Source organism: Zerene cesonia, chromosome 29 (assembly GCF_012273895.1).
Source record: "Zerene cesonia ecotype Mississippi chromosome 29, Zerene_cesonia_1.1, whole genome shotgun sequence".
In the NCBI taxonomy this organism is placed as follows: domain Eukaryota; kingdom Metazoa; phylum Arthropoda; class Insecta; order Lepidoptera; family Pieridae; genus Zerene; species Zerene cesonia.
Window position 1 is genome coordinate 439,712 of NC_052130.1, and position 25,484 is coordinate 465,195.

General features: G+C 33.2%; 1 protein-coding gene across 2 annotated transcripts in view; it reads left to right on the forward strand.

The window, feature by feature from the left end:
- LOC119837959 (ABC transporter G family member 23) overlaps positions 1-25,484 on the forward strand; it is a 78,920-nt gene that overhangs the window by 9,970 nt on the left and 43,466 nt on the right. Inside the window, exon 2 of one of the 2 annotated variants that reach the window (XM_038363754.1) lies at positions 6,922-6,985. In XM_038363754.1, coding sequence (XP_038219682.1) covers positions 6,924-6,985 — 62 coding nt within the window. In that variant the 5' untranslated portion in view covers positions 6,922-6,923. Of the gene's footprint in view, positions 1-6,921; positions 6,986-15,188; positions 15,340-25,484 lie in introns of those variants that run through there. The other variant, XM_038363755.1, reaches the window with a different exon arrangement.

Here is a 25,484-nt window from a genome sequence, read left to right on the forward strand (position 1 = left end):
AACATCCGTAACCGCCAATCACGCGTCCTGATTGGTCGTTATGCCAGCAATGCGATTGGTCAACTCCCTACGCACGCTCCCGCCATAATATTCATAAATAAATCAAACTGTACAAATGACACGAGCTAAAAACGCAGTGAAAGGCATGTTATTATGCGATAGTTACATCATATAACCGGCCACTGTTAACTGGGACATTCCGTGCTGCTTACCCAAAATATTGGGAAATGTTGACATTAGGTACTGCCTGACATAAGATGTTTTATAGATAATTCGTAGGCTGTGGAAAATTACTTTATCTGTGTACTACTAGTAAGTTGAATTCATTCTTACTGTGAGTTTGCGACAGAGGGCAATTGACATGTGAACACATGTTGAGTTGTAACCTGGAAAAAAGGCAGCTAAAAGAAAATGACATTTTATTTCAGCATAGAATTATCCATACAGAGGCTACTTTAGGGATGCGCCCCAGAACCACGTGATATACGAAAGAGGGAGGCAGCAACCGTCAATTTATTAACAGGAAACTATTAAAAATACAATACATAGCCTGATGACAGACGGACGGATGGACAGCGGGCAACAAAGGCAAAAAATTCGCGCTTCGCCACTGCACAATATAATGTTTTTAGCTTAGCTACCTCTTAGTGCAGGGTTACTTTCGGATTTTAAGGAGGGTATCACGATCAATTACGTGTATATAGTACTGGCAACCCGATCAATTAGGTGTATAATACTTCGCTTTAACTTCTTTGTGCACATGAAAGCATTATGAGTAATGTTTAAGTGTAGCAGACGTGGAAAATAATCTTACCTGTTAGTTGTTTCCACCTCATAAGATATGCGCAAGTCGTCTGCATACCGGAGGTCGTCTAACCGCAACGCGGGTAATGCAATCTTTGCCATGCAGAAAGGCAAGTGTGTTGCTCATAATATCTTGATAAAACATATGCCTATATTCTAACATTGTATATGGTAGTGTTGCCATCTTGAAAACACATTGGCGTCAATCTTGTTACAGTTCTCGCTCTTAACTTATAAATAAGTTTACAATGATAAGTAGTTTAACTACACTTGCTTATAAAAATACTGATAATCTTTTTATTATTTTTAGACAAATTTTATACATAATTGTCTTTTTAATTAAACATAACATATCCAGAACCCCTCATAGGAGGCCTGTGTCCCAGCAGTGGGAACATATATATGGGCTGATGATGATGATGAACAGAAATGCAGTGGTGGCTCAGTGGGGAGAACCTGAGACTTCAAAATCGATAAGTGGGGGTTTTCGAGACCAGGCGAGCGTGTAGAAAATAAATAGATTTTTCAATTTCTCTGCACATGTGGACATCATAACTGCTCGTAGCGGTGAAGGAAAACATCGTGAGGAAATCGGCATGTCTGAGAATCAAAAATTCGACGACATGTGACATCTGCCAACCCGCACTTGGTCAATAAAACACCTAATCCAAAAACCTATTAATACAGGCGTGAGATTTAGAAATAAAGGCGATTAATAATTCATGAATCATCCGCCACAGAACACTAGGAATGTCCTGTATGCCCGGAAGTCCAAATACATATCAAAACTACGATTTCCCGTTCAGACTTCAGCACTATTTATATAAGTCTATCGCTTCAGTATGCAAATCGGAAACCTGACGAACAGGTTGAATGCAGTTTCTCAGTGCTCTCTATTTTTTCTTAGATTGCAATAATTTTTAATCCGCAGTTATATGCTACATAACCAGTTATTATTCAGCTTACGTTATATGCATGCCATATTAAATTCTGAATTCATTATGTAAAAAAGACTATACCTAGACTACAGATAAAATAATACTAGACGAGACATATACATTTTGAAACTGTGCTAATTTTCGTACACAATTTATCCTTAATTTTCAAAATAAAATGATATATTTCTGATATAACTGGTTTTCCTTTTGAATAGTCATATTACAAAGCCAACTGTCCAGTTTTTCTTAAGCAATTGGCGTCATTCCAAAGATTTTATCATCTTATTTATTAAGTTATGTTAATCATTAAAATACTGTAGGCTCTCTGAACTAACACATTCGAGGTTATCAAAAATAGATCAAGTGCGAGTCGAACTCGTGACACTAAGGGTTCCGTATAAATAATCTGAAGAGCAACTGACCTCTACGACCGATCCAACCGATGCTTAACCTTGTTTTTTATGTATGATGTTATAACTCATCAGAAATACATCATCTCTGAAAATAATTACGGTTCATAAATATAATTCATAATCAGCCTAGCCTAACAGACAGCAGTCTTTGTAATATTATACCCTTGAGTGCGGAACCCTAAAAACAATAAAGGGTTTCAAATTATAGCGGTTATAGAATTAAATTTGGTTCGTTTTTTTATATATGGTAGGTACCTACTAACACAGTCACAGATTACTAAATAACACGTCCGTAGTCTAATAATCTGTACTACTACTAGTATAGTATGATGTTATCTGTGGTACTACTAAAGTCTAGTAAGCGTACATGACTCATATTTACTATGTATAAAGCCCTGGATATCAGTAGATTACTCTTAATTAAGATGTATACTATGGGTCTGACATAGTCAATGTTGTCATAGAATTTTTCTTTTTTTAATATTTTTTTAACATATACGTTTATTGGTTAGTTTTAACTAGAAATATAAAGTCTCTTTTTAAAAATCAAGTTGTGAAAATTTCGAAACGGTGCATATATAAATCATAAATAAATAACACACATGAAGCAACCTTGCATGATTCAGCTAAAAGGGCAAAAACATTCCTCTTACCTCTTAATTATCATTCATTTGGTATACTCTATACACGCACATTAAATAAGAATATTTAATTTAAATAGGGTTGTCAAAAGTGAAACTTTTTAATTTAATGCAACATGTTGATCGCGTTTAAATATTTCATGTGAATACAATCATTATGTTTCGTGTCACGTGTAATGTCACAATATGTCTAGAAGAAAGATTTGGTGGTCGGTTTGTAACATAATATAAAATAAAATAAAAACTTACCTATAGTTTTGTATTTTTTTATCGGTATATGATTAGATTGCTGAGATTATGTTAACACACATTTTTATTTTACCTCGTGACGACCTGGATGGAGCTGGGGAACCCGCTAGTGGTTTAGTAGGGCTGTCACAAGCAACATTTTAATACAATTAGTGTTATGATATTATTATTGCGTATTCACAAAGTAAAACCATACTGAAGTTTTTTCTTCACTTGTGTTTTGTTTTACGCGAGTATTATACATTTAGAAATAGAATTTAGAAAGACCACGCTCGCCGTAAAGAGTTCGAAACGTCGGGTTAAATAATTATTAAAAATCCGTTAAAGTCTTTAATTTCTTAACATACTAAAGTTCTTGAATTCCTTTTCAGTGCAAACACAGTTTCTTTTACAAAACAATTGCTTTTTGTTAATGAATAGTGTTATTACTTAAAGTATGAAAATGCCATAACATGATTTAATTGCTAATATGCCGATTGATTTTTCATAATTACTTATCACCTTATGACTTTTACTATAGGTATATTATACAATATATACAATGTTTTTCTCATAAGAAGGACTGTATTGTAATTATAAATTAAATTTATTTATGTATGTATAATTCATAATTCTTAATTTGCACAAACACGTTATACAGGATGTAACAGTATCAATACTAAGCTAATATTATCTCAGGTTTCGCCAGGACATATATAGCATGCAAACATTGTATTAAGCATTTACATTATCGTCAAAGTTTTTTCTTAATATAAAGTGACACTTGAGTAATGTTTAAGGATAAATCGAAAACTATTCAATGGATTTTATATATGATTTATTCATTGTATTAACTGGCGACTATTACAGCGAGAGTGGTCTTATATTATAAAGAAGTCAATAGTCGCGTAAAATCTAAATTATAACTAATTATTATATAGACATTAAGAATGGACGTACCCTAATTATTTTATAGGATATAAAATAGCAAAATTTAAATAAGTTATTGATGAATTGATGAAATTGAAATAGTTTCTTTAATCTATGATTAGTAATTACAAATTAGCTAGCATTCGGCTACTTCTTCTTACTTTAAAAAACAGTGAAGAAACATTATCGAAGGAAGTCTTATCGACATTATAACGTTACGTAAACTCAGTAATGACAACCCTATACAAGCAGATGACTGTTGGGTAGTGGTTTGCCTTAACTTGACCTCATGGAGTTAATTTTGACGAGGTCTCGTAAATCGAAAACTGGTCCAGCGGCCATAATTTTCTGACACAAACAAATTACTCATATGTTTTAACTTCCTTTTTTTACATATGGCTTCGTCTGTAAATGGAAATATCATTACTTGATTTTCTACTTGAAACAATTCGAAAGCTGTGTAGTTGCGAAGTAGATAAAAAGCATTACTTACGTTCTGTTTAACTTGTGGACGAACTCGCGGGTATAAGCAAGTATATCTGTATCATGTGTTATTCTGATGCGTATGCTGCTCACATCAGCACTACATCAAAATCCGGTCAGTGGATTTCGCGTGAAAGAGAAACAATCATCTATACATTCTTACAATCATTCTCATCCTATCCTACTAATATAATAAATGCGAAAGTTTGTAAGGATGTGTGTGTGTTTGTTGCTCTTTCACTCAAAAACAACTGAACCGATTGCAATAAAATTTGGTACGTAGATAGCTGGACAACTGGAATAACATATAGGCAACTTCTTGTACCGATATTCCTACGGGATACGAACTTACGCGGGTGAGACCGCGGAGCGCAGCTAGTTTATAGTATTAGTAGGATTACTAGATATTCGCAAAAAGGTAGATGAAAACAATGCGCCACAACACAGTGCGCATAATAAGACCATTTGATACTCGTGCTGTGAATGCAAAAAATGTGTTTTCTAAACAAAGATGACCTTATTCCATTGTCGTAAGGTTTTTCCTCATTCAATAGTAAGGTGTTAATTATGTCTAATGAAAGGGTTTTAAGCAGGCGATAAATTTAGATTTATGTGGGGTTGCATAATGAATGCTACTAGTATTTATTGTAGTAGGCGTTCGCCCCGGCGTCACACTGTTTTAGTTCAGATCCTTTGTTGCTAAGAACTATACAAAATTAAACCTGCCGTTTAAAACCACGTGAATAAGACGTAGTAATCCCCTTTACAGGTTTCATGTTATGCGTAGACAAATATATCTATACTTGTGATATTTAGCACACGTGTTTAGAGCTGTTGCAGACGACTTCTGACATAACATAATTCATAATTATTGCATACATACATCGAATTGAAAACCTTCTTTGTTTGAAGTCAGTTATAAGTTGATATGTATGAAAGGTGGAAACTATGTAACTAACAACAAGAAATAATATTACATATTATTTGTTTGTATTTATTTGTTGTTAGTCAGAAAATAATATAATATGTATTACGGTGTTTTCCGGTTAAATAATTAAAAAATATAATTTAGCTCAATTATATTCATAAGCGTTTGTAACATGATATGTGTTATTGATGTGGTAATTAAAAGTAACATATAAGATAAGATGCTTTAATTTTAGGCTTGTTGAAACCAGAGAGTTATTCGTATATACGTCTGTGAAACTTAATGCCCCATAGATTGCTCACCATTCCCAGTCCATTCTTATATCGTTAATCGTCCTTATCTCTTCCACCTATTATTTATTCGATTTTGACTTCTAAAAAGCGGGCGAAGAATTTGTAGAGCCAAATGTATGTGGTAGTCGAGCACGCTTCGGCACAAATTGGGCCAGCTCGCACCGGGGAAGTACCACAACCCCACAGAAGACCGGCGTGAAATAGCATTCTGCTGTGTTTCGTTCGGTGAGTGGGGGAGCCGTAGGCCCATATCCTTTTCCTTACCCTTCCCAGTCCTTTCCTTTATTCCTATCGCCAATCCTTTCTTAATCCCTCCCCAAAAAGTCAGTAATCCATTTGTTGAAGCGTAAGGTCTGCAATGGACCTTATGCCTCTCCAAATGTTCATGGGCGGTGGTAGCGCTTACCATCAGGCGTCCCACCAGCTTCATTGCCGACTGTGACATTAAAAAAAAAAAAAAATGTTTTCGGGCGGTGGTGATCGCTTACCATCAGACGAAACTCCAACTCGGTTGGCCGCTCGAAAAATACGGAAAATTCAGACGACTAGCGATGTAATCACACAATATTTTGATATATTAAGCTAAGCCACAGATTAAATCAGCCAAGCAGAACGATATTTAAGGCAATAAAAAAAAAAACCCTGATTACAGAGCAAATCTCGTAAAACTATATTAACAGGCAGTAGCTTTTTGTCTATTCTGTCAGTATATTTGTTTCAAATTATTTTGGATTATAAAATTTATAATATTTTGTTGTTTCTATTGTATATTTAAATTCATATTACGTTCCTACTTTAGCCACAGATAATTTTATTCTTATGCAGTGATGGCTCAGTGTTGAAGAACTCGGATTTCAAAATCCATTAGTCGGGGTTTGAGACCAGGCGAGCGTGCAGGATATAAATAGATTTTTTTTAATTTATCTGCGCATGTGGATTACGTCAATACTGTTCGAAAGGGTGAAGGAAAACATCACGAGGAAACCGGCCGGTTCGGGAATTAAAAGTTTGATGACATGTGACATTTGCCAACCCGCACTCGACCAGCAAATCTGATAGGAGGCCCTTATCACAGAAGTGAGAACATATATGGGCTGATGATGATAAATATAATTCTTATAAAGTATACTTCAGTATACTAATAGTTTCTCAATTCTCTCATTCCCACACAAGATCTCTGACCTAACAACCTCATATTTTCAGTCTGATACAAGATTATATGTTAATTAAACCGGGAACTTAATTATATTTTTATCCTTTCAGATATGGCAGCACCGAATCATGTACGAGCGGATAGATTGCGGCAAATGTTTAGCTGGACGACAGGGTGAGACATTAGATTATTTAAGACTGTCAATTTTATGTATTGTATGAACTTGAGGCAATTTCAACATTGGCACATTTAACAGAATATCATGCAAGTCAAGTAAGACAGCCTGGCAATTACATTCCAAAGACTATTTGTAGTTATCGTTATGTTAATTGTTTATATGTTAAATTGATTCATGAGATCACACGTTCAAGAGACGAAAGAAGGTTATAGGTAATTAATAATTATGAAGGACCATTATTGATATTTGGTATGATGCAAGGTGTTATGAGATGTTGATCTTCATGTGCTATTCTATGACGTAAGAGCTACTTTCGCGTGCAGGCACACACCCATCACCAACCCACTTAATTGTGTGCCGAACACGCGACTTTCAACCTAACACGTAGGCTGTCTTGTTGCATTTCTTTTCTATTCATACTATTTGTATCGAGATATTTATTATTCTGTGGTCCAATATAACCTTTACAATTTAAAAAAGCGCCATCTATCGGAAGTTATGATGACTAAAATCAGCGCCATCTATTCTTTAATCGATGATATTTGCCTGTCAATTTGTTGTGTTGTGTTGCTATTTCATTTTCACATTGGTTCATAGATGGCGCTGTACAAAATTAAAATTATTTTTTTTTTAAAAGCACAGTACACAACATGAATAAGAAAATACAGAGCAAATAATTAATACAGATATTTACATAAATATGAAAGGTTTCCTATGTCGCCATAACAATCGTTATAAAACAAAATAATTTGTAAATCATGAATTTAGTTGAGATAAATATTCAAAAAATGTTATTAGAGACTACGTTAAGTTATCGCCTTTATGAGTATACTAGCTGCGCCCCGCGGTTTCATCCGCGTAAGTCTGTATCTAATGTCGGGATAAAAAGTTACCTATGTGTTATTACAGTTGTCCTACGTACCAAATTTCATTGCAATCGGTTGAGTAATTTTTGTGTGAAAGAGTAAGAAACATACACACATCCTTACAAACTTTCGCATTTAGAATATTAGTCGGAAGTAGGATTATCGTTATTTATTTATCGTAAGGAAATATAATCGTTACAATATTATAAAATATAATACTTACTTTAGCCTATACTAGCTGTGACCCGCGGTTGAAACCGCGTAAGCGTGCTGCGTAACCGTATCCCGTAGGAATATCGGTATAAAAAGTGCCTATGTGTTATTTCAGTTGTCCAGCTATCTACGAAGCAAAATAGTATTATTATTCACCAATAGATGTCAGGAAAAAAAACACGAATAAAAAACGAATATGACATTATTTCAGTTGTCCAGCTATCTACGAATCAAAATAGTATTATTATTCACCAATAGATGTCAGGAGAAAAAAAACACGAATATGACATTTTCTAAAAAAAATTCCTAGCTAGATCGATTTATCGTCCCCGAAGCCCCCTATATACTAAATTTCATGAAAATCGTTGGAGCCGATTCCGAGATTCCAATTATATATATATATATACAAGAATTGCTCGTTTAAAGGTATAAGATTCAAAGTCCAACATATATTAGAATTGTTTTGTCGTGAGGTGTGTGTGCGTGTGTGGTTATAACGAAGACTTTAAACATGATATATATAATCTCTTTGGTTCCGTGCTTAGGTCGTGATCAAGGCCTATTTTAAAGATGAATTGACACTTTTTAATAGATACAGGTACGACATACTCGTATCTAGTGATCGTCATAATTTGGATCCTGCAATAATGCCATATATATAAATGCCAAGCCTGCTTTCGACACACTTGACCTGTCCATTCACCTTTTATTTCCTCTACGATTAAATACCCATATGTTGTACGTATGTCGGAAATTATGTATAATATTTGCGACGTGTAAGGTATAATTGGGTGGTTAAGTTTTTCTTAAAGTTTTGACATAAAATCCTCTATAAATATGAACCGCGTTTCACTTGCGATTTAGAATGAGTATTTAATTCATTTTTCTATTTCCTTTTCTTATAATATGAAACAGAACCTTTGGGGTAGTGAATATTAAACGTAAGTACTGGAATACAAATGTTATATAACCTATAAGTTCTAATCTATACAGTAGATGATATCCTTTTGTAAATTGTATTATATTTGCTTGGTGGTAAGCGATCACCACCGCGCCCAGTTGCAGAGTGAGATCCATCCTTGCCTGCTTTAAAGTGGGAAAGGATAAACATTAATTTCCATTGAGGGTGTGGTAGCTTCCACGATGCGAAAAGACCCAATTCGAACCGGAGCGTCCTCGACTCCCACACACAATATATAACATAAAACACAACAGCATAACTTCACAATGTGGTTTCGGTATACATTTACAAAAAGAAGAGTTCTTAGATTAGGCATTTTCCACACCAGAAGCAACGGCAATTTTGACGTGACAACGTCTTAAATTAGGTTGCGGCTCGGAGGCACTCATGAAAAAGTGTAACGCCCGGTAACGTTACGATGAGTCACCGAACTATGATCGGTCCGCCGCGCGCGCAGCACTAGAGAATTAGGCGCATTGAATCGGCGCGTGCTTGTGTCTCTGTCTCTGTCTTTTTAGTAAACAAATAATATTTTCTATAGTTAAAATTTGTGCAATTCTTATTTTCATTCAATTCCTTGTTCCTATTGTGCAATTTAATAATATTCATATCAATAAATATTCTACCGAGAAAAAGACGTTGTCACGTAAAATCTTCGCCCGTAAAACCGACTTTACAGGCAACCATTTTTTTTAAATTTACGATTAAATCACACAGGCGTGCAATGTGGTATCAACTAGTATCAAATATCAAAACTTATATAAAACAAAATCATGTTTTGATATTACATATGTCGTATATATATTACAAGAGGTCAAGAGATACAAGACAAGTGAAAAATGATGACAATATATTTTATAAATTGATAAATAAATCAAAGAAAAATGTTTCCACTCTCTTCGCAAGTAAGATTTATTATTTCCAATTTCAAATAGCCTTCTCCAAATAATTTTTGATGTTTCCTCATTGAGAAGCCTCAGAGGCTGTCAAATAACTTGTTTTCATTGGACTCTGCCCTCTGAGTCAAGGCATTGACTTAAGAAATCTTCCGTGTGACGGGGGAAAAAATTCATTACAATATTTTGTAAAAACGAAACGTCAATGAAAGGATTTTCTTGAATGTCATATCAGAGTTTCATTTTGGATTCTGTATCCTGAGATATCGTAATTATCATAATACATGTAATGTAATAATAAAAATACTATCCTAACAACAAATAAGGCACTGAACAATGCTATGAGCCAGTCGCCCCGGCTTCGCCCAGGATAAATTGCCATATTATATGTTAGTATATTAAATAAGCCATACAATTATCAAAGTTCCTTAAAAAAGCCACACAAAATGAGTGAATTCGTGAAACATGCCGTAACATAGGAAATTTCTAAAAATCACTGTTTTTATTGAATCTCATGCTAGTTTCGCTTGGTTGAAAAATAGATGGCGCTGTTACATTAAGTTGAACTTTAGTATATTTATAGCATGAAATTAATTTTTTAAGACCTGTTGGAAAACTAAACAAAGAAAGACGATTTAAAGTAATCGGCAGTCAAATTTTTAAACTATGGTATGAATATATGTTTAATTAAATATATGATAAATTTTATTTTTACTATGATAAGACAAGATAGTTTTATCCCGGAAATCCCACGGGAACAGGATCAAATCTGGTTAAATCTCTTTTTTAAGTTTTCCTTTAATTTTGATTTTATTTTATTCTATTTAACTTATGAAATCCCTAGTTTTACTTAACGGGAAGTCTGAATTACCAAAAAATATGTAATTTATACACTTTTTACTACACAAGTTATTATGGTAAGCCCGAATGTTTTACGCTTTCTTGAGATTACGTGTCATTTGCAAGATTTCATTCAAACTGATATATATCAACTGTTACATAAGCTGTTCCGAAAACTCTTGTTTCTTTATAATGTGGTCAAGAATATGTATCACAAACTGCGGTTGTTAACCGTTGTTTTTTATATACCTACATATATTAACAGAGAGTTCGTTGACTTCCTTAATTTTTTTATTTTTCACGCAAAAACTACTGAACCGATTGCAACGAAATTTGGTATCACATAGGCAACTTTTTATCCCAATATTCTAACGGGATACAGACTTACGCGGCTGAAACCGCGGGGCGCAGCTAGTATAAAATACTTAAGATTAAAATTTACAGCTCAGACAAACACACCCACATACTAACATCAATGTCAAACTAACAACACCTATTGATTTGCGTTGGGGGTTAAAAATCAAGCTAATTGGGGAAATCGCTGACTTACTAAATATTAGGGTGTGACGAGAAATTTTATCTGTACCACAGATAACATTATACTATACTTGAACAGATAAAATAATAATAATAGTATTTTGAGTTTCTGCCCCATTGAACGCAGATAATGGTACAAATAAAAATCCGAAACAGAAGACGGAAATCGCAAGTTATCTTTTTGATTGTGCAAAAATGTCAGACCATTTTCAACATTGATCTTTATGGTCAAAATTCTTTAAATATCAATAGCATTTAGACCAGGAAGTACGTAAGTGTTCTTGACTCGCTTTGTCCTGTCGCATCCTATAAATATATATTGTTTCACAATATTTTATAATCGGCTGTGCTCTGGTCAAATCCTCGGGCATAAATTTGCTTCCCCCATATCAACGATTAGGGGTACATTTTTAATAAACTTAGTCTTTGTTTGAACAGCAGTGACAAGCAGATCCTAGATTTTACATCTGCTTAATCGAGCCTTTACGGTTAAATGAACCCATGACCACAGATTAATAATAGTTTCCATGACGCACGTCACAAATTAGCTATCACTGTGCCTGGGACGTCAAAGTTCTACAAAATAAAGCGAAAAATGTCTTATAATATGATTATACAAGCTTGTTGGCCGTATGACGCAGGTTATACGTCAAAGAACAGGTTTGGCGCAAAATAACGATGTTATTAGATATCTCGGTAATATCGGGATATCCAGATCCATGAAATTTAAAAACATGGAATATGCTGACGTTGTTTTGTTAAATGCTTGACCGTCGTCGACTTATCTGGAAGGAAGGCTTGTAGGAAGTTTTAGTTAGAAATTTATGGAATTGTCATATCACATAGACATATAATATTCAGTTGAAAGACAAACTCTTCGTGAATCGAGACGAAGTAGTAATTTTTCCTATAATACAACTAGATTTCCGAACGCGACATCGCGAAGTCGAAGGAGCGGGTGAACAGACCCGGGGTTTTCCGCGAATAGTTGTCGATCCCATAGCATTTCAAAGATTAAAATTGATTATTATATGAAGTCGGTACAATACCAAGCTCTTTGTTAGCGAGGGATAAATACATAAGATGAATGGCTAGATGTGGTTAAACTAATAACAGATTGAAATAAAAACCAGAAATATTGTCATTTTTTATACAAAACTAGTTCTATAACCATCTTCGGCTTAATGAATTTTAAACAGAGGCTTTGAACCTTTAGGTGTCCAGTTTCTGTGTATTTTTAAATTCTTACAATATTGCGAATACGAAAGTGTGTACGTTCGTCTTTCTTCACGTCGTGACAGAGCGATTATAATATGCTTTTTATCTGAAGATAGTTAGACGGATAGAGTGATGTAGGTTACTATTTACCGCACTGAAGCATCTCATTCATTCCTATGTGAATTTTCTTTAACAGCGCGAGTAAACCGTGGGCGAATAACTAGTTATTTCATACGTTCAAGTTATTCTAGTTGTGTTATTTAGTTGTGTGTCCTTGTAGGCCAGTCAAGTCTCGAATGGCTGCGGACTTCGCACCGTGATTTACATGTTTTCGTTCACAATATTATATACCATAGCGAGAGGTAATATCGTGGAAAATTATCTCCGACAGCCTATATCGTTGGAGACTCGAGGGAAGTGACAATTTTAAATGAACGAATGAATTTTAAATGATGTCTTTATTTGTATTTATATTACAAGCTAAAGAGTTTATTTGCTTGGTTTATTAATCTCAGTTTACTGCTTGGAATTTAAAGTGTTTCTGTGTTGGATAGTTCATTAAATAATAAGGTCTGTAAACTATATAACATCATGTTATGACCTATAGGGGCAAAGCAGCAATGGATAGTATTTCAAAATGCGTGAACAGCATATTTATAGATATTTATGATCTTGTAAGGCGGTTTTTGATGAACGCATTATTAAAATAGAAGCCTTAAGATTATGCGGTCGATGTACCTACCCAGGTATAATTATAAAGAAAAATATAAAACACACGCAGTTTGATAAGTTCGTATCTTTTGCCAGTACAATCTTGTACGTGAATGAATGACAATATTTTTATCAACAACATAAATTTACAACTTTAAACTATCAATAATCAGATATGTGCTGACATTTGAATATTATAGATGAGATTTAGTATAAGAACTTCATTTTAACAAAAGGGATCGCATACTGCACTATAAATGCGTTACGAAAACATCTGTTACTGTAGGGAGTTTTTTTACGTCATAGCGCGCTATTGAGCAGGTTCGCCTGATGGTAATTGATCACCACCGCCCATGAACATTCGCAGAGGTAGAGCCTGCGAATGTGCTGCTCATTTTTATGGCGAAAAGGATAAGGAAAGGATTGACGGCTGGAAAGAAGGAATGAACTAGGAAGGGTGAGGAAAAGGAAACGGGCTTCCGTACGTTGTATTAATAGGATTAAAATAAATTCAGTTTTATTTCATACATTTGTTATCTACGCATACATTTAATTCATAATTCATACTTGTATTGTGAAATTACGTGAAATTATGAATCATTGTTTTGTTTATTGACACCATTAACGTCTTAACTACTAAACTAATTTTGATGAAACGAAGCGACTCACTTTTGAGTTAGCATCGTTTCATGAAGTGTACAAGTACTTATGATCTTTTTTCAATACTACAATAATATAAATATTAAATCTGTACTAGCCTTTTAGCCTTTTAATGGACCGGGTATTATTCTTCTGGTAGTACCAGAGTATTATAGACAAGGGAAATAAAATTATTAAACATCGTGAGATAGCCCAGACTACTGCGGGGTCCACTGTTATTTCAATATATCTTTTAAAAATTTGTGGCAAATAAAATGATTTTAATTTTGCTATTTTCAAAAATCTCGTGGTCGCGAGACAAACCTGGCTAATGAAATTCAAAGTATGCATTCGCACTTACTTATGCGTTGTTATTCTAGCTTCTCGATAATTTTTGTACATGATTTCTATAAAAATTAATATAATAATGAACGAAATAATTACCTAGCGGACAGGAAAAATAAACAAATTAAACATGTTAATGTGCTATCATTAATTGCGAGTACCATTAGTGCATGTGACCGTAAACCATACCGGAAGCAAACTCGATCTAATGAAATATATTCTTAAGTTAATGTACTTAAGTCGTGGAAAAATTATATACCGCGGAACAAATTTACAACAGGATTTCGTCGGCAACAAGGCGAAAACTGGTTGACTTGGTAAAGCCTTCCTTAAGAGTCTTTTGCCTGAATTCCATTCTATGTATCTATGAATTCAATTTTCAGCAGATAGTTTAAATATTTATATTTTAATTATAATAAACTACAGACCTGAGTTATAGGAATTTAAACGTCAAGGCCACGTGATGGGTAAAATGTAGTTGACTATAACAATTTTAAGAAAAAATTTAACGGCATCCAACGGCTTTATTGCCCTGTTTTATAAGCTATTAAATCTGATCGTCTCTAACATAAGTGTCAGGCCATTTTGTTTCTAAAAAACACTATATTTGAACATGATACTACAAAATCAATCAAAAAAAATACAATCGGATATTTTGCAAAACCAACGTTTCAACTTCCCATGTTAATTATGAATCTACTTTTGCACAGTCACCTTTAAACAATGAGAGCTTTCTCCAAAAGTCTGTTCAAGAAATCTCTCCTTTTGTAAGCAAGTGCTCTCCTATACATGTTATAACTCTATATCTAAACTCTACCACTAAGGCTCTACAAGTCTTCAACTATTACTCGAGATTCCACTAAACTCGTTAGAGTGTGTCATACGATTGTAGCAATAAAAACCCCAAGAGTTGCCGAAACAGCTTGCGTCAGCTCTACAGTAGAGACAGCATCGAAAATACAGGTTCGGACGCACCAAGGCACCAAGTGGCGGGCAGTCAGCTGCCGACCGCGATACGGGACGCACGTTTGCAATCGAATAATTAGAAAGTTTGAGTGTACGTGTGATAAATTGTGTTGTGTGTGTGTGTGAGTGTATGACACGACAATCGCGATGCTTATAACGTAAGTGTAATTTTATCTCAGGGCAAAAGGAAACTTGGCGATCAAGGTTTTTTAATTACTGTTAATTAAGGCTTTATGCTCGGCTCTATATGTCTTTGTGGTAGAGCGGTACGTAACATACGTTTCAATACATATATATGAGGCTTTCGCTTAAGATAAGTTAAAATATTTATTTATGTTGTTCTCTTTTCTTTAAATTCTGTCAGAAAAAAAAGTATATTTAATTTTTTTTTTCTCTGAACTTCTTAATTATTTCTAAATATGTATAAACAAATCCTATTTTAATCCGGTTATTTATTTCCTATCAAAGATTGTATACCGACAAAACTGGGTTAAAATATATATTGTATATACATTATATTAAAGCTTTAGCCGAGCAAGTTCCGCAGAGCTAACTATCATAACTTAAGAATCTTATGAAATATGATACTTTATATAGACCGATTACCTAACACCATTCACTTATAAAGTGATAGAACCAGCCGTTTCGTCTGTCCGTTTGTAAACTGGTCATGGTCAAGAGTGAGTCGCATTTTGACATGTTCCGTTTCACGCATACTTAATTGTGTGACACAATACATTTGCATTAAATCCCACCAATATAGGTTTAGGGGTTGTTGTGCAACCGACGAACAATTATAGAATTCAATTAGATAACTGTCATTGATTGATATTTTAATATTGGTATGATGTTATCATAATGTACTTAGGAGCATTATGTTGTTAAAAAATATAAAAATAACTTTCCACAGAATGTACACAGTATTTCGTCTTACTTTTTACTTTAATTTAGAGAATGGGACACAATTATAAAATTATCTTTTTACTATGGTTTTGCTCGTGTTGTGCTAAAAACTACTATTTTACAATATTTATCTGCTAAGCATAATCTCAATTGCAGTTTTTTGCTTCAGGATCAATTAACTGTATACTTGTTATCTCCTTAATCTTAGCTTTAAACTCTTGGAATTTTTCTTCAAAACCCCATTTAAAAGAGGAGACCAGTTTATTGTAAAATACTTGAATTTATGTTAAAGAAATAGTAGGATCACCGTCGGTTTATATATAACATCTCAACACAGTCAAGAGATGTTATCTATCTAGCGTGGTTACGGTTGACTATATATATATATATATAGTCAACCGTAACCACGCTCGCTGTAACGTCACTTCTTCGAAAAATCGGCGTAAATCTCTATATATATAAAATTCTCGTATTACAATGTTACCATACTCCTCCGAAACAGCTGGACTCATTCTCATGAAGTTTTCTATTCATACTGGGTAGATCTGAGAATCGGCGAACGTCTATTTATCATACCCCTAAATGATAAGAGTAAGACACAACAGCGCTAGCCGGTTTAGCTAGTAATACTACTAGTACTAGTGGTAATCAATAATTTGTTAAAAAGTCTTTAACTCCTTAAGCAGTAGTATTTATATTTTGTTTGCTGTAGCATGCCTTTAAATATGTCTTTTATATGATTTTATCACGGTTCTGTGTGACTATGTCGTGTCAAGGTGGACACACTTCTTTCGGATGAATGACTCAATTAAGTATATAAATGGTGCCTTATATAATTATAAAATAACTAACTGAGCTAAGGCGGAGATCAAATTTAAAGTTGTTAATCAGGTCAGTCATTTGTAAATGATTAAAGAATAGAATATTTAATTTACAACAGTTTTTAATCTAAAAGTTATATAGATATCTTAAATTTATTGTGAAAAATATGGTAAATATATGAAACTTCGTCTTTAAATATTATAGTATTAGCTAATCCTTATTTATATTGTAAAAAAAATATACTTTTGTATATTTTAGTAACGTAATAAGAACCACTCAAATGTCAAACAAAAATAAATCTACTTTGATAATATCTTATAACTGGAAAATGTGCATATTATAATAGATAACCACAATTTGATTAAAAAAAGCCAAGTTGGGTAGTAACTTCAAATATATCTTGTTTAATTTAAAAAATTGCCATCTCCAACTGTTATTTTTAACTGTAATTAATTAACATCAAAATTCACGAGTCCTCAAAAACACAAGATAAATCATTTGCACATGTAAATAATTATTTTTAAGCTATTTCTCATAATTCAAACAATAGAGTTATTGCCCTTGGTTTTAGGTAAACGGAGGTCGTAATTCCCATAGGTATATTTGAACTAGTATGTCTCCATGCGTATTTTTTTTTTCACTTTAATTAGCGTATCTCGTTCACAAACCGGTATTTTTTATAATTAACTCTCAACTCGCGTCGGTTAAAAATATATTGACAATTTACATTTTAGATTGAAAAATGATTATATTCGTTAAATTAAATAATCGCTCTAACAATCCATAAATTGAGTTGTCACTATGTGTTTTATTAATGAAGTAAAACTAAACTCCATCATTTTAAATATTGTCCATTTATATCCACTGAAAAGAAAAAAAATCAACAGTACTTAATTATATTTGCATGAAATATAATACGAAGCTTTTTATTTAACGTATCTTTTTATAATTATCAGGTATGAGTCATTTCTACACATCATGAAACATGACTTTTCTTAAAAACTGTTAACGTTATACAATTTGTTTGAAATTGTTTCTTTGCTATCAATATAAAGTGTTAAAAAGATATATTTTAAAAATCAATAAAATGAAGTATCGCTTTGTGTTAATTTCTTCCAAAAATTCTCAATTCTTCTGTTGCCATACGGTTTATAATCTGCAAACAAATTCTGAATACAAACATTAAATATTTCCAAATGCCCCGTGTTCGCTAAATTATTTGCAAATAAATTAAATCAAGCGAAACACGATGGCAGATCGACTGCATGTCAATACCATAAAAGATATTTTCCTGTACATTAACATTGTAAATATTTATAAAGGCTAGGTATTATGCTGAGTCGATGCAAGTTCATTATCTTGATTACTACATTTGTGTAATTGTTTATAGATTGAAGATCTAATTAATTGTCCTTGATACAGTAAATAATTGAATCGCGGTTGTCTATAAATTATTGTTCATTTTCATTAGTTTGTATGACTAATTTAAAGATTTGCTCCTGGAGTAACAATATATTTATAACACAAAGTATTTATTATGTATTAACTATAGTCATAACTAGACAACATAATGTTTTGAAGTTAGCACATTTCTCAGTTGGGTATCCTATTTATTTTATTTGCAGACAATGCTATATAACATATAGCAGTTTGCCTTTGTAGAGATACTGTACCGATCCTATGTTATCATCCCCATGTACCTGTACACTTAAGTATATACTCCACAAAAATAAAGGGACCATACGTACCTATCATCGTAATGTTTTAAGATGCCACGCTACGCCCTGAGGGTACGGATAAAATGTATCACATTTCGATCTTTAACAGAATATTTATCCTACAGAAATATCTACATGTATCATATTTTAATATTAAATAATAGCAAGTTACATGCGCGTATCAGTTTTATTTATTCTTACAATAAAGCCAGTGTTAAATGTCAATGCTAGGATCATAAATTGTCATTGAAACCAGCAGTGCGTATTTGAGCGTGTTATAATTTTTGTATTTTTATAAATAAACATCTGAGAAAGGACAAAGGTCCGATAAAGGAATAAACTGGGTGTTTAATAAATATGCTGGCAACACACTAAACACACTACAAAATATAATGAAATGAAATTGGCGAACTCACCCAAGAGACATTAATTTGTTTTCGTTTCGTGGTAATTTATCATAGTATTATATTTATTATTTAGTATCATCATCATCATCATCAGTCCATACATGTTTCCACTGCTGGGACACAGGCCTCCTATGAGGGTTCAGGCCATCATCCACCACATTCACCGTTTTAAGTAGTGGTGATGTTATCCACATGTGCAGATAAATTGAAAAATCAATTTGCACGCTCGCCCGGTCTCGAACCCCGACTTACCGATTTTGAAGTCCGAGGTTCTCACCACTGAGCCACCTCTGGTCATTATTTAGTATAGTAACACTAATTTAATAAACCTTGAGGGGGTTTTGTGGGTTATCAAAGTGTTAAAGGATAAGTAAAGATACAAAGATATTTTTAAACCTCCAAAGAACATAAAGTTTATTTAAACAATTAATATGCGTGAATACATATATTCTTATAATATTTTGCAAACAAATTAACGTTATTAACTGTATTTACTTATGACATGTTTTATCAGTTATTAATATATGAGCTATTTATTAATAGCAATAGGAATCCCTCAAGAATTATTTTGTATTTCGTCCATATATAATCACAGAACAAAATCTAAACACCGAAACATAATCAAATGGGTACGAAAGTTTATATATTTTGTTTTATCCTTATCCCAATAGTTGATATTTTGTTTAAGTTCTTGTACAGTGAGAATTATACCATCGCACACGTAAATGTGTTACATTTTCAGGTTTTTATCATGACCGGAGGCCGTTTCCTTTTCCTCACCCTTCCAGGTCTATTCCTGCTTTCCAGTCATCCTTTATTATCCCTCCCTTACCCTTAAAGCATGTAGCGCATTCGCAGAGGCACTTTACCTCTGCGAATGTTAATGGGCAGTGGTGGTCGCTTACCATCCGGCAAACCACCAGCTCAATTGCCCGCTAAACATAAAAAGACAAACAATTCGATTCATAAGTTCGATTTTATTTATGACCCATTTGTGATTAAAATATTATTTTATTTAATCACCAACAGAGAAGATTCTATGCAAGTTATTAATATAGTCAACAAAAACACTTCCGCGTGCATCGCAACGTTATTAGTTTTTATTCAGGCTATTAAGATAATTCTGGAAAATCATTATTATATACCATTATGTCGCTCATTAGACTGACAATCAAGAGTTGATGCGTGTCAAAGTTAACTGCTTATGTGACATTTACTCTTGCTTACATTTCGTTTTTTCTTATCACGCAGTTCCGGGCCACTGGTATTAATTTAAAAAATAATTTATAAATGGTAGAATAGTAGTAATTGTTAATGACTATGCATTAATTGGAATGTAAAATTGATATTATTTTGAAAGAGCATCTGCAGTTTCTTGCCGGCTCTTCTCTGTAGAAACTGCCTTCCGAACCGGTGGTAAATGTTATTACTGTGTAATATGACGAATCAAAAGTGCTTCTATAAGAAGTCTACTTGAGTGAATAAATGTTTGAGTTTGAGTTTGAACAATTACTGCTATTCTACCATTGAGAGAATCTGCTCAATTGAGTGTCACAGATTATATATTAAAAGAAGTGCTAACTGCCCTCTTGTCTATGATGTACGTATTAGTCTAGAAAATTGTTGGACACTTTGAGATAAATATTTGAAAATATATCCAACAATTAATTACAACAATGCTAATCGTCAATTGATAATTTTTTAAATCCATTTGGACTTGTTTATTTAGCGTTTGAAATTATACATGCTATTTTTTATAATATAAACGATAGTTATACATTAAATATATTAATGTATATAAAAAGTTAGATGCTATAATAGACGATCTATTACCAATATAAAATATTTTGTTATCTGTAATCGCAGACTATAAGTCTATATTAAATAGATAGAACAAATACATTGATATGATTGCAATTGTTTTGCAAACAACATCGGCCTTGCGTGTGCAGTGAACGAGGCTCGCGTCTGTGTGCGTGCGGTGCGCTCGCGCAACATTAGCGTTTTAGCGGATTGCAATTCAAACTTAGAATTAAGACTTAACGGGTGTAATACTCAATTTATTATAAATGTTTATCCTTGTTTCGAACACGTTCATATTTCTGTTGTAACAATTCAACACACCTGATGGTTTTAATATTGAGTTCTCAATATAACGTTATCTTTATATCAGAGGATGATCTATTACAGAGTTATGTTATGAGAAAATTCTTCGTCACTATAGCTTGCTTTGTTATATAGGAGCGTCATAGTTGTAAAATCATTTAATTATTATGTTTTTTCTTTCACATGGGAAATACCATAAACGGGAAAGAGACAGCCGTGATTAAATAAATAAAGCTCATGTCATTTTAATTTGTATGTATGTTCATCTTTAGAGTACAGTTATAACATCAAAAGTAAATTATCGTTATTACTTATGACCGTACTGAATTATAAAGTTAATCTTTGGGTTAAGCTGATAAATGCGTAGTTAGTGTTATGATGGGTGACCGTTGAGTGGAATTTAAAGTGCCTCTATAAAAAAATCTGTCTGAGTTATTTTTAAGCGACACTCGTTGTTACCAGTTAAAGGTTTTCGGCTGATTTTATGGGCTGTGATGACTGGTCGACCTCTAACTATTTGATAAAAGATTGATTTTAATGAGCGATGTTTATTGAAGTGTATTTAATTACTGGAGTTATATGTATCGTTTAGTGAGATCCTGCGGCTTTATATGTATAATAATATCTATTACTACTCCGAATTAACGCGTGCGAAGCCGCGGGAAAAGCTGGTAAGGAAAAAGAAATATCAATATTACTTTATAACGTAATGATCCTTGACAGTATCGTATCATCAATGGCACTCGCCACGTAACGAGAGGATGTTGTATAAGCCTCCATCTTGCGTTACGTGTACACTGGTTTCAAAACCACTGCAGTGCAAGTGTGATTGAAGAGTAATTAGCTGAGGTCCCGGGTTCGATTCCTGCAAAAACAAGATGAGGCAAGGCTAACTAGTTTTGTGGGTGTAATTAATGGAAAACTCAATTGTGTCTGATATATGTTTCAATTAGGCACGTGGCTTCCGCGTTCGACATAGTTATATGAATCAGATTGTACTACGTTTTCCTATTTAAAACAAAATAAATGTACGTACTAATGCATAATTGAAATGATTAGGAAAATTGATTCGAAATATTAAAGCGAATTTTTGAAAGTTTCGCTTTTAACACTTTCGATTTGACAAAAATAAAAGTTTATAGAAAAGACTTCAACGCGCTCGCGCATCCGTGTGACACTTAACTTCAGGAGAAATTATTTCCAGCTTATTTTTGACGTTCATTGAATCTTCTATTGAACATTGTATGAATTAAACGGTTTAATAGTACAGTTATAATTAATCGCACACTTCGCTAATCATAACGGGACGAGTCCGCAAAACGTACCAAGAGTGTAAGCAATATTTTGTAGATTTATCTATACTTAAAAGTTAAAGTTGAAGCTTTAAATTTTTAACTTATATGCATACAATGAAGAAGACTACTGTTACTCTCAAATTAATTATATACCATAATGTTGCATTGTTTTATACATTATACGGTTATTATATGTTAAAAGAGTAAAAATATTCATAAAGGAATATTAACAAGTTCTAACTAGTTTTCCGCCTGTGGTTTCGCTCGCGTAGTCAAAGTAAAACCCCCAAGGTTCTCGAAGATAAAACTTATTTTATTGACCTTTTTTAGGTCTAAAATTATCTTATTAACTTTCATCCATATCGGTTCATTGGATAAGGCGTAAAGAAGAGACAGACAGATAGAGTAATACTAGCTGCGCCCCGCGGTTTCACCCGCTTAAGTCCTTATCCCGTAGGAATAACGGGATAAACGGTTGCCTATATGTCATTCCAGTTGTCCAGCTGTCTTCGTACCAAATTCATTGCAATCGGTTCTGTAGTTTTTGCGTGAAAGAGCAACAAACACACACACATCCTTACAAACTTTCGCATTTATAATATTAGTAGGATTCACGTCAATATTATCAGAGATAAAACATTAAAATTCAGATGTTTGTGAACGCATTTAGGAAACAAAGTAATTTGGCCCGGTTATAACGCAATGCTCTCGACTTTAGTTGAGACGAAACAGGTTTGTCTGTATCCGCGTATATTCGTTACTGGGGAACCCCGAGTGAAAGTATTGATTGCTTGCTCAATCTGTTACAATCATAAGGATATCAATGTATTTTTAACTAGCTGTTCGCCCCGGTTTTGTAGATACATATATAGCCTATGTCACGGAGTGAAGTTGCAGCGTTCTTATGGTGAAAGAATTTTTGAAATCGGTGCATTGGTTTTGAGTTTATCCATTACAAAAAAACATAAAAAAAATCTTTCTCTTTATAAACCAGTGTAGATAATTTAAACCAAATACTATCCTTAAGTACATTTAAAAATCTTGTAACTCTATAATATATGTTTGTAGCCAGTCATGCCACAACAGATGAACGGATTTAGATGCAATTTGATGCAGATATAGATTAGAAACTGTACTTACATAAGTATCAGGTGATCGCTCACCATCAGGCGAACCACAAGCTCAGCTGCTCGCTTTAATATAAAAAAACTGGTTTACTGTAAAATTTGTTCCTTGTAAGAAATTTATTTTTTCAACTAGTGGTCTATTCCGTCTTTGCTTGTGGTAAATATGTAGTCTATAGCACTCAAGAATCATGTACACATTCAATGGTTAAAAAATTTTTGAAATCGGTCAAGTAGTTTGTGAGATTAACGCGTTCAAACAAAATCTACAGCTATATGTTATTAATAATTAAACTAAGATATATAAGCAGGTAATGCAATCACAAATACTCAAGAATAATGGTCACACATATTTGCAACATTTTTAACAAAAAATCTAAGCCCCCATCACATTGACAAAACCAGAATAATTAATAAATGCACCACACGGGAGACCTTTCAAATAAAAAAGTCATCAAAATCGGTTTCTCCTATTCAATAGTTTTTTAATAATAACAAATAGAATTAACGAACACAAACACAGCGAATTGAGTAGCTTTCCTTTTTTAAAGTCGGTTGAAAGCGTAGATGCTATTACAACAGGTGAACACTTGTTCACCTGTTGTTATTGCATATCCATACCATGGAAGTCTGACGATATAAGAACCGGTAATCATGCACCTAATTACAATATAATAATATAAACTTTTAGCGGGGAGTATGAATACTTGTCAATTGCATATAAAATATTCATGTTTTTATTTATTTATTTACACGCTCCATATAGCAAATGCTAGTTATTATTAACCGATTTAGTTTATGGATTTAAGTTTTGAAATACAATCATTTTATTAATATCATAATGTGTATCAACGCATACCGACAAAGAATTATAACAAACAACTGTACAAAAAAAAATCGGATTTTATACATAAAAAACTAGCTTTTGCCTCGCGTTACATTTGAAGTAGTTTAATAGATGTTATCATTCATGTAAACCTTCCTCTTGAATGACTCTCTCTATTAAAAAAACCATCAAAAACCATTGCGCAGTTAAAAATGTTTAAGCATACATAGAGACATAGTGACAGAAACGACGACGAGACGTGGCTTTATTTCATATATAGTAATACATAAACAATTTTTTATACATCTTAATTAATAAGAACAAATTGTCATGTAAGCACTTCGATTGTATCAAAGCGAGCCTTGGCGAGCTGCATTGTTCAGGCGTTCCCAGGCTTTTCGCTGGGACACATAAAACAATACTATTGTGGATTTTTCACATGTCATCTTCTTCCTTGTGTGTGACATAAATTGGTAAAACCGTACGTTATTGAATTAAATCCACTCATCTATCTAAACTAATATTATAAAGAGAAAACGGAAGTGTTTTTATCTGTATGTCCGTAATGTTTGCACACACAAGTTACTAGAGGGAAAAAAACACTCGTTTTCCATTAAATCATTAAGTGACATGAGTCATATATGTACCACGAGCGAAGACGGGGCGTATTTCTAGTTGTTGGTATAAAACTGAAAATTATGCATTGCTTAAAACCGAAGATGAATTGTAGATATGGTACTGGATGCGACTGATTCACAATTTTATGTATTTTAATGAAGTAATCAATTTATATATATAACAATTTTGTACCACTGTCATTGATATTTAACCATTGCAATAGTAAATGAATGATTATCTTCTATGGTTTCGGGGGCGATAAATCGATCTAGCTAGGAATCTTTTTTAGAAAATGTCATATTCGTATTTTATTCGTGTTTTATCAACTTAAACTTACTTTTTTAACAAATAGGAGGCGTCCCAATTTATTATGACTCTTCCTGACATCTATTGACGAATAATAATACTTAAATATAATTTCCAAAAAACACAATTTAGAAAAAAAAAAAAAATACCGAGCAAAGCTCTCTCATCCAGGTACATA